The 11657-nt window shown below is 39.3% G+C and overlaps 1 protein-coding gene across 1 annotated transcript; it reads left to right on the top strand.

The window, feature by feature from the left end:
* The first annotated feature begins 3601 nt into the window (after window positions 1–3601).
* Window positions 3602–4654, top strand: LOC110719889 (F-box/LRR-repeat protein 13-like). The gene has a single exon (XM_021898868.1). It carries the CDS (start codon window positions 3602–3604, stop codon window positions 4652–4654), a length of 1053 nt encoding a protein of 350 aa, XP_021754560.1.
* The last annotated feature ends 7003 nt before the right edge of the window (window positions 4655–11657 follow it).

Below are 11657 nucleotides of genomic sequence, written 5' to 3'. Positions count from 1 at the left end.
GGGAGGGAGGTGGAGAATTATGCTGGACGTTTTGTGTAGGTTCAGCAGCTTGGGTCAAGTGATGAACAACCAAAGGATGTAATCCATCCCCCAAAAAAATCATACGAGGTAGAAGTTGGACGATGAAGATTAGAAAATGGGAACACACTCTCATCAAACAAGACATGGCGACAAATAATGATTTTATGTGACGATAAATCAAAACACTTGTAACCACGATGATTAGAAGGAAAACCCAAAAAGACGCAAGGAGTAGACCTTGGTTGTAACTTATTAATGGTGGTAGAAGGAATAAGAGGGTAGCATAAACACCCAAACACCCGTAAGTGTGAGTAAGAAGGAATTCGTTGATAAAGAATTTCTAAAGGAGACTTATTACCCAACAACTTACTTGGAAGAATATTGAGAAGATATGTAGCCATTTGCAAGGCATGATGCCAAAAGGAAGGAGGTAGAGATGCATGAGCAAGAAGAGTTCTAGTGACATTGTTAATAGTTCTAAGTTTCCGTTCGGCTTTCCCATTTTGAGGAGAAGTATGGGGACAAGAGAGACGGAAAGATAGGCCATTGCGTTTGCAAAATTCCCAAAAAGGACCATTATCAAACTCCCTCCCATTATCACATTGAATATTTTTGATATTTCGTTCAAATTGAGTGTGGATATGGGCTTTAAAAGCTAGAAAAGTGTCATACACATCCGATTTCTTGGCTATAGGAAAAGTCCATAGATATTTCGAAAAATCATCCAAAAACATAATGTAATAACGATGGCCTATAGAGCTTAAAATAGGTGAAGTCCACAAGTCACTATGAATTATATCAAAAGGCATAAGAGTAGTAGAAGTAGATGGAGCAAAGGGCAATTTAACATGTTTTCCATAAACACAAGAATTGCAAATTCTAGAACAAGAATGTTTATTACAATCAATGTTTTTATTATGCCTAAGAACATCTAAGATAGGAGCACCCGGATGTCCCAACCGATCGTGCCAAAGCTTAGGTGAGATGGCGGCAAAGGTAGAATGAGTAGCCTGATTTGTGGTAAATGGATAAAGGTCCCCATGGCTATCACTCCTCATGATTGGCTGCCCCGTCCGAAAATCCTTCACAGAAAACCCAAAGGGATCAAACTCAACTTTCACAGAATTATCGGTGGTAAATTTTCTAACAGAAATGAGATTTTTGATGAGTTTAGGTGCATGAAGAACATTTTTCAGAGTAAGGGGAGCAGTAGGGGAAGACAATTTAGTATGACCATAACCAAGTATAGGAATAGTATGACCATTACCAACAACAATGCCATTATTAGGATGAGTGCTCAAATTAAAATAAGACGAGAAATTACCGGGAGAGGAGGTCATATGAGAAGTAGCTCCAGTGTCCATGTACCATGCCGGATCGGGTTGAGAAAGAGTCATAGTGTGCATCGCGGACTCAATGTCAGTTGGAACATAAGACGGAGCATAGGACGCGGGCTGCCCAATACAAGAAGCTGCATAGGCCTGCTGGCCTTGTTGTGGTCGTGGCCCCAAGATGCCAGGTTGCTGCCTGGGTTGGAAATTGGGCTTGGCCCAATTCTGAGTTGGGTAAGGACATGGTGGCACGGGCCACCCTTGAGGCATCCACCCCCATGGTGGACACTGTTGCTGCCAGAACGGGGAGAAGGACTGCTGGCCGCCTGTCCCACGTGGCGCACCGCCGGAAACACCACCAGAAAACTGACCCGCCTTGCCGCCACCGGAGCCACGGCCTGCACCACCAGAATTCTTGCGGTTGCCTGAATTTTTCCCTTTTTTTTGATTTTTTCCTTTCGAGTGACCATGAGAACCGGAGTCAAGCGGAGAATTATCAAATGATGCCGCAACCATTGCCGAGTCCGACCCTTGTGAAGCATCCTTGGCCAAGCCGACCTCCTCTAAAGTAAGCATGGATCGTGCTTGATAAAAAGCGGGTAAGGGATTGCTCTGCCTAATAAGCGTACCAACACCACTGTACGCTTTCGTAAGGCCCCCAACCATCTGAAGGACCAGTCGACTGTCCGAAACCGGTGCACCTACATTCTTGAGTTGATCGGCAAGAGACTTCAAACGTTGACAATAAGCCGAGACATTAGGAAAGTCCTCTAAATTCGTGGTTGAAAACTCCTGCTCAAGAGTCACAGCCCGAGAATGTTTATTGTCCTGAAATAGGTCACGCAACCTATTCCATATTTCCATTGCTGTTGCATCTGGTTCGATAACAGTGTTGATAAGGTCAGTCGAGATAGTACCATAGAGCCACGATAAAACCGCAGCATCAAGGGTCTGCCATAGTTCCTTTTCTTCCTCGGTAGACGGAACTTTCTCCTTGCCGGCAGCAGGGGGAATGATATGGTGAAGGACCCGATGAGATTTTGCGTGAAGCTTGAACAACTCCGCCCACGTAGAGTATTGCATATTTGCCATTTCGAGAGTAATGGGAATGTGTGCCTTGATGTTAGTGACAGCAAGAGCAGGGTGATATTGAGACTTGGATTCACCCATGGTGAAGAATAGAGAAGAGAAGAGAGTAGATGGAAAGAAAACGTGAGCTATAGAACAATAGCCGAGGAAAGCAGCGGAAGATGAAGGAAATTGTGCCCTAGGCAACTGATACCATGAAAGAGTTTATGGAATATTTTCCTCAAGGGATTTCATTCACTGACTTCCCAATATATACAATGTAGCCGCATAATGCTAGCCATAATACAAGGCACCTATTTAGGAACTAATTACAATCATATCAATCTAAATATATGCTTAGCTAAAATACAGTAACAGAATATATTTACATATATATCTTAACAATATATATATATATATATATATATATATATATATATATATATATATATATATATATATATATATATATATATATATATACATGATTACATGGTCTGTAACTTTTAAATTTTTGGTTGATCCAACTAACATAAGTGTATTATTGTGCATTACTGCTTGATTTTATTTATTAATTTATTTTTAATTTTTTTTAAGCAAGTGCATTACTGCTTGATAATATTGGGTAATTGTACATAATTGATAATTTATTGGGTAATAGATCAATTTTCCTCAATTCCGACTGAAAAAAAATGCACAATGTATAATTCCAATAGTAGATAAATTTTCACCGGCTCCCCAATAGTTAATTTAAGAGCATGGATAATAATGTGATGATTTTTTCGTCACACTTTATAACCTTTAGCGTCAACTGAAAATCAATTTTTTTTTTTCCCCTAATCACCAAACATGGCTAACACCCCTTCCCACATACAATTAATTGGATCAAACACTTTATCAGTTAATATAATTCCAATAAAAAATTAAAAAAAAAAAAAAAAAAATTACCGCCCCAATTTCGACTGGAAATCAAATTCCTGACCGTACCATCTCTCATATTCTCCCTTCATTGTCCATTCATCGATTCACCATTGCTTTCCTTCCTCTCTATTCCTCTTTCATCCAATTAAATTATCTGTAACTACACCACACCATAATTAATCATCTTTCCCCAATAATTAAATCAAATTTTAATTCAATCCCTTTTAATCTTCAATTTAGGGTTTTGATCCATCAAATTCATGGAAGAAGACAGAATAAGCGACCTCCCAGATAGTCTCCTCATCATCATACTCTCTTTCCTCTCTATCGATACCGCTGCCTCTACCTCCGTCTTATCCCGTCGTTGGCGATACCTTTGGACTCACGTTACCCACTTCTCCCTCGAAACCACCTTTCATGATTTCCGTACTTTCATAACATCAGTTGATCACATCCTCTCCGAACTCACGTCCCCTAAAATCCATACTTTTAACCTTCAATTTTCTCTCCGTCAATCAACTAAATCAACGCAGATATTATCTTGCTTTGTTCCTTGGCTTCATCAAATTTGTCGCCGTAAGCCTGAAGTAATTAATGTAGGATTTCATCATTCTCATGGATTTTATTCATCTCTTTTGTTTCACATACCTACTTGTGTGTTTGAAACTCGGTCACTTATAGAATTAGACTTGAATTTGCCTGGCTATATCGAGTTTAAGGCTCCTACTACTTTTATTAATCTGCCTAATTTGAAGAAGCTCTCGTTATTTGTATGTGATTCATATTGTTATTTGATTGATACCCTTATAAAGTCTTTGCCGTTGTTGGAAGATTTGAAGTTGTGTATGAATTTGACTGTAGATGTTCATTGTTTTGCTATATCTGCGTCTAATTTGAAGAATTTGTTTATAGGAATGAATGATTGGGGATCCAAAGTTTGTCGATTTGCTATTGATGCCGCGAAGCTGGAGCACTGTGAGATTCATGGGTACTTAGCGTTTTATGAATTTGTTAGGACTCCAATTGATTTGCAAATGGTGCTGATTTCAGTTGAGGAGCCAAGTGATGATGAAAAGGATGATGATTTTGATATGGATTACGAGTATTATAGTCTAATTCTTGGGCTACTTCAAGGGATTTCTTGTGTTAGGTCCCTTGTTTTTATTACTTATGGTGCTGATATGCTGAGTTATCTTAATGGTTTGGATGGGATCGACGTGCCAATCTTTCGTAATTTAATGGATCTTAGCTTTTACAATGACACTCGGCCTTATGAAGGACCAATTACCAGGTCATTGCTTAGGCAACTTTAAAGGCTATAATCATATAATATGATCTGATGGATCACGACGACAATTGAGATCAAAGATCAAATTGCTACGGAGTACAACACAATTTAAGTAATGCTACTGTTTTGGACAAGCTTCATACGCTACTGTAACTAAAGTACAAAAACTTCATCGAGCTGTCGGATTGAGCTCTCCGGCAGGATGATCATTGCTTCAAGTTCTGATTTGAAGAATGGTTTGCTTCAATTTGTACTTTGATATGAAATTGTCAACTTTTTTATGACACTTTTGTGTAATCTAAGTTCATTCTGCAAACATTATATTGACTAATTTATTGTCTTATTTGTGTATATTTATATGATCTGGTTTCTTCAAAAAAAAAAAAATGTTCTAATTTAGGCCCTTGTTGAACTGAAATTAATTTTATTGAATTAAAATTATTTTTGCTGAAATTAAATTATTTTTACTGAACTGAAATTATTTTTACTGAATATTTTTTTTTTAAGGTGAACTGAATCGGGCCTTAGTCCCTTGTGATCATTTTCCTAATTTCATATGTAGCTTTTATCAAGTCTTCTTTGCATCATTAAAACAATTTTGTGAATAATTTTTATAATTTTCTTGAAATTGCCCAGTATAATAGCCTAATAGGTTAGTTTGATCCCTTTTCCTCTATACCTTTCAAGTGCATATTATCGTCTTTACAATGCACGCACTTAATTATGATTTTCCGCGTAAATGCTTGTGTGTAGATACTATCGTATCGTATCACATGAACAGATCGGGTTTTTGGGGTTGTACATAAAGAGTTTACATTATACAAAGTATATATTGATAAGCGCACACCTTCCTTGTTTGCTCTGGATTCTGGGATGTAGTGCATATAAGAAACTGTTGTGATTTTACAGTATTTAGTTAAATTCAGAGTTGAAGATTAGGATATTATTTGGTCTTATTTCTGTAATCCGAGTCTAAAGAACGCTAGCTTTGGGTTAGGGTTAGTACTCCATATTTACTCTTCCGTTGCACCCTTGGTTTATTATACTTTTACTATCTCAAATTTATTTGATGGAAAAGAATTATTATTTTAATTGCTAAAAGATTTAACTTAAAAAAAATCACTTAAAGATTTATATGGATTTTTTTGTAAGTTAAATAGTTTAATCGAAAAAAAAAAACACTAAAACCATTTTTATCTTTTCTTTGAAAAAATTAACATTATTTTTTATCCTTGTATTCTGTTCATATGATTTGAATAAAAGAATTAGATTGAAGCACTAACTCGGTGCACCAAAATCAAGATGAACAGCGACATTATCAATGACAGATCAAGCTCGTTGCCTGATTCTCTTCTAATCACCATACTATCTCTTCTTCCAATCAATTCCGCCGCTGCCACCTCCGTCTTATAACCCACTGTTGGCGCCGCCACTGGACACACATCACCCACTTTTCCTTTAAACCATGGAAAGTTTGGAGACACGACCATGATTTCTGGGATTCCATGAACACCATCAATCACATCCTCTTCCAGCTCACCTCCTCCATGTTGGGGACGGAACAACAGATAAACACAATATGTGTCACTTTTTTTGAATAAAAATAAATTAAAGTTTCAAACTTTAATATCTAATAAACTCATGTGTATATATATATATATATATATATATATATATATATATATATATATATATATTATATATATGAAAGAGTTTATGGAATATTTTCCTCAAGGGATTTCATTCACTGACTTCCCAATATATACAATGTAGCCGCATAATGCTAGCCATAATACAAGGCACCTATTTAGGAACTAATTACAATCATATCAATCTAAATATATGCTTAGCTAAAATACAGTAACAGAATATATTTACATATATATCTTAACACACCCCCACAGTCGAAGCGGGAGGACCACGGACGCTAAGACTGTCACGAAAATCCTCAAACAAGACTCGCGGAAGACCCTTAGTAAAGATATCCGCAATCTGATGTCGAGAAGGCACATGTAGAACCCGAACTTCCCCCCGTGCAACCTTCTCGCGTACAAAATGAATATCCAACTCGATGTGTTTCGTACGTTGATGCTGAACTGGATTTCCTGACAAATAAATAGCACTAACATTGTCACAATAAACGAGGGTAGCCTTTTTAATCGGACAATGTAACTCCAAGAGAAGATTCCGAATCCAGCATGATTCGGAGACAACATTTGCCACCCCACGATATTCGACCTCTGCACTAGATTTAGACAACGTGGGTTGGCGCTTAGACGACCAAGAGATCAAATTATCCCCCAAAAATACACAATAACCAGACGTTGAACGTCTCGTATCCGGGCATCCCCCCAATCTGCATCAGTATATGCAACCAGAGAAGAAATAGACGAGGGATACAAATGTAAGCCATAATCAAGAGTACCCTGAACATACCGAATAATCCGTTTGAGAGCAGACATATGATCAACCCTGGGGTCGTGCATATGTAGACAAACCTGCTGAACAGAATAAGAAATATCCGGTCTGGTGAATGTAAGGTACTGTAGAGCCCCTGCAAGACTCCTATACAAAGATGGATCATCAAAAGGAGCACTAGTAGTAGCGCCGATCTTGGACTTCGTGTCAACCGGTGTTTGAGACGGTTTACACGATGACATCCCTGCACGATCAATTATTTCCTCGGCATATTTCCGCTGTGAAAGAAACAAACCATCCTTATGTCGAGTCACAGCAATACCCAAAAAATAATTTAAAGGACCAAGGTCCTTCATAGCAAACTCAGAGCTAAGAAGAGATATAATAGAACGGCAAAGAGCATCAGAAGAGGCCGTCAGTATAATGTCATCCACATATAACAAAAGATAAGCCATATCTGACCCTTTGCGGTAGATAAACAAAGAGTTATCCATCCTGCTGTGAGTAAATCCAATAGATAACATATAATCATCAAAACGCTTATACCAAGCCCGAGGTGCCTGTTTAAGTCCATAAAGAGACTTATTCAAGAGACAAACATAATCCGGATGATCCTTATCCCTGTAACCAACTGGTTGATGCATATAAACTGTTTCCTGCAACTCACCATGTAAGAAAGCATTTTTCACATCCAACTGATGAATATGCCATGCCTGTGATAGAGAAAGGCTAAGAACAGTGCGGATTGTAGCTGGTTTGACAACCGGACTAAATGTCTCACCACAATCAATGCCAACTTGTTGAGTTTTGCCATCACCTACAAGACGGGCTTTGTGCCTCTCAAAAACACCGTTAGACTGGACTTTATGAGTAAAAATCCACATAGAACGAATAACATTCACATTAGGTGGACGGGGCACCAACTCCCACGTCTTATTTTTAATAAGAGCACTAAATTCATCATCCATGGCCATTTTCCAATTAGGATCACGTAAAGCCGCGACCGGATTACGAGGTAAAGGAGACCTCGTGACAGCAACATTGGAAAAGTATTTTTTATTAGGCTTAACAATGCCATTTTGACTTCTGGTCACAATACTTGGCTTCTGGATTGGAATTTGGGCAGAAGGTGGTGCGGTTGGGCCATTCAGCATCTGGGCCGAGAGAGAGGGAGGTGATGAATGTTGTGGGGAAGGAGTGTGTGGGCTTGACAGCAAGGGTGGCCCAAGCGCCTCTTGGGAACCCACTGCAGAGGAGATGGGAGGAGTGTGGGCCTGGGCTGGATGGGAGGGAGGGGTAACGGGCTGGGCCGCAGGGGAGGGAGGTGGAGAATTATGCTGGACGTTTTGTGTAGGTTCAGCAGCTTGGGTCAAGTGATGAACAACCAAAGGATGTAATCCATCCCCCAAAAAATCATACGAGGTAGAAGTTGGACGATGAAGATTAGAAAATGGGAACACACTCTCATCAAACAAGACATGGCGACAAATAATGATTTTATGTGACGATAAATCAAAACACTTGTAACCACGATGATTAGAAGGAAAACCCAAAAAGACGCAAGGAGTAGACCTTGGTTGTAACTTATTAATGGTGGTAGAAGGAATAAGAGGGTAGCATAAACACCCAAACACCCGTAAGTGTGAGTAAGAAGGAATTCGTTGATAAAGAATTTCTAAAGGAGACTTATTACCCAACAACTTACTTGGAAGAATATTGAGAAGATATGTAGCCATTTGCAAGGCATGATGCCAAAAGGAAGGAGGTAGAGATGCATGAGCAAGAAGAGTTCTAGTGACATTGTTAATAGTTCTAAGTTTCCGTTCGGCTTTCCCATTTTGAGGAGAAGTATGGGGACAAGAGAGACGGAAAGATAGGCCATTGCGTTTGCAAAATTCCCAAAAAGGACCATTATCAAACTCCCTCCCATTATCACATTGAATATTTTTGATATTTCGTTCAAATTGAGTGTGGATATGGGCTTTAAAAGCTAGAAAAGTGTCATACACATCCGATTTCTTGGCTATAGGAAAAGTCCATAGATATTTCGAAAAATCATCCAAAAACATAATGTAATAACGATGGCCTATAGAGCTTAAAATAGGTGAAGTCCACAAGTCACTATGAATTATATCAAAAGGCATAAGAGTAGTAGAAGTAGATGGAGCAAAGGGCAATTTAACATGTTTGCCATAAACACAAGAATTGCAAATGCTAGAACAAGAATGTTTATTACAATCAATGTTTTTATTATGCCTAAGAACATCTAAGATAGGAGCACCCGGATGTCCCAACCGATCGTGCCAAAGCTTAGGTGAGATGGCGGCAAAGGTAGAATGAGTAGCCTGATTTGTGGTAAATGGATAAAGGTCCCCATGGCTATCACTCCTCATGATTGGCTGCCCCGTCCGAAAATCCTTCACAGAAAACCCAAAGGGATCAAACTCAACTTTCACAGAATTATCGGTGGTAAATTTTCTAACAGAAATGAGATTTTTGATGAGTTTAGGTGCATGAAGAACATTTTTCAGAGTAAGGGGAGCAGTAGGAGAAGACAATTTAGTATGACCATAACCAAGTATAGGAATAGTATGACCATTACCAACAACAATGCCATTATTAGGATGAGTGCTCAAATTAAAATAAGACGAGAAATTACCGGGAGAGGAGGTCATATGAGAAGTAGCTCCAGTGTCCATGTACCATGCCGGATCGGGTTGAGAAAGAGTCATAGTGTGCATCGCGGACTCAATGTCAGTTGGAACATAAGACGGAGCATAGGACGCGGGCTGCCCAATACAAGAAGCTGCATAGGCCTGCTGGCCTTGTTGTGGTCGTGGCCCCAAGATGCCAGGTTGCTGCCTGGGTTGGAAATTGGGCTTGGCCCAATTCTGAGTTGGGTAAGGACATGGTGGCACGGGCCACCCTTGAGGCATCCACCCCCATGGTGGACACTGTTGCTGCCAGAACGGGGAGAAGGACTGCTGGCCGCCTGTCCCACGTGGCGCACCGCCGGAAACACCACCAGAAAACTGACCCGCCTTGCCGCCACCGGAGCCACGGCCTGCACCACCAGAATTCTTGCGGTTGCCTGAATTTTTCCCTTTTTTTTGATTTTTTTCCTTTCGAGTGACCATGAGAACCGGAGTCAAGCGGAGAATTATCAAATGATGCCGCAACCATTGCCGAGTCCGACCCTTGTGAAGCATCCTTGGCCAAGCCGACCTCCTCTAAAGTAAGCATGGATCGTGCTTGATAAAAAGCGGGTAAGGGATTGCTCTGCCTAATAAGCGTACCAACACCACTGTACGCTTTCGTAAGGCCCCCAACCATCTGAAGGACCAGTCGACTGTCCGAAACCGGTGCACCTACATTCTTGAGTTGATCGGCAAGAGACTTCAAACGTTGACAATAAGCCGAGACATTAGGAAAGTCCTCTAAATTCGTGGTTGAAAACTCCTGCTCAAGAGTCACAGCCCGAGAATGTTTATTGTCCTGAAATAGGTCACGCAACCTATTCCATATTTCCATTGCTGTTGCATCTGGTTCGATAACGGTGTTGATAAGGTCAGTCGAGATAGTACCATAGAGCCACGATAAAACCGCAGCATCAAGGGTCTGCCATAGTTCCTTTTCTTCCTCGGTAGACGGAACTTTCTCCTTGCCGGCAGCAGGGGGAATGATATGGTGAAGGACCCGATGAGATTTTGCGTGAAGCTTGAACAACTCCGCCCACGTAGAGTATTGCATATTTGCCATTTCGAGAGTAATGGGAATGTGTGCCTTGATGTTAGTGACAGCAAGAGCAGGGTGATATTGAGACTTGGATTCACCCATGGTGAAGAATAGAGAAGAGAAAAGAGTAGATGGAAAGAAAACGTGAGCTATAGAACAATAGCCGAGGAAAGCAGCGGAAGATGAAGGAAATTGTGCCCTAGGCAACTGATACCATGAAAGAGTTTATGGAATATTTTCCTCAAGGGATTTCATTCACTGACTTACCAATATATACAATGTAGCCGCATAATGCTAGCCATAATACAAGGCACCTATTTAGGAACTAATTACAATCATATCAATCTAAATATATGCTTAGCTAAAATACAGTAACAGAATATATTTACATATATATCTTAACAATATATATATATATATATATATATATATATATATATATATATATACATGATTACATGGTCTGTAACTTTTAAATTTTTGGTTGATCCAACTAACATAAGTGTATTATTGTGCATTACTGCTTGATTTTATTTATTAATTTATTTTTAATTTTTTTTAAGCAAGTGCATTACTGCTTGATAATATTGGGTAATTGTACATAATTGATAATTTATTGGGTAATAGATCAATTTTCCTCAATTCCGACTGAAAAAAAATGCACAATGTATAATTCCAATAGTAGATAAATTTTCACCGGCTCCCCAATAGTTAATTTAAGAGCATGGATAATAATGTGATGATTTTTTCGTCACACTTTATAACCTTTAGCGTCAACTGAAAATCAATTTTTTTTTTCCCCTAATCACCAAACATGGCTAACACCCCTTCCCACATACAATTAATTGGATCAAACACTTTATCAGTTAATATAA

The sequence above is a fragment of the Chenopodium quinoa genome, unplaced genomic scaffold, assembly GCF_001683475.1.
Source record: "Chenopodium quinoa cultivar QQ74 unplaced genomic scaffold, ASM168347v1, whole genome shotgun sequence".
NCBI lineage: Eukaryota > Viridiplantae > Streptophyta > Magnoliopsida > Caryophyllales > Amaranthaceae > Chenopodium > Chenopodium quinoa.
This window is presented reverse-complemented; position numbering and strand designations above follow the sequence as displayed.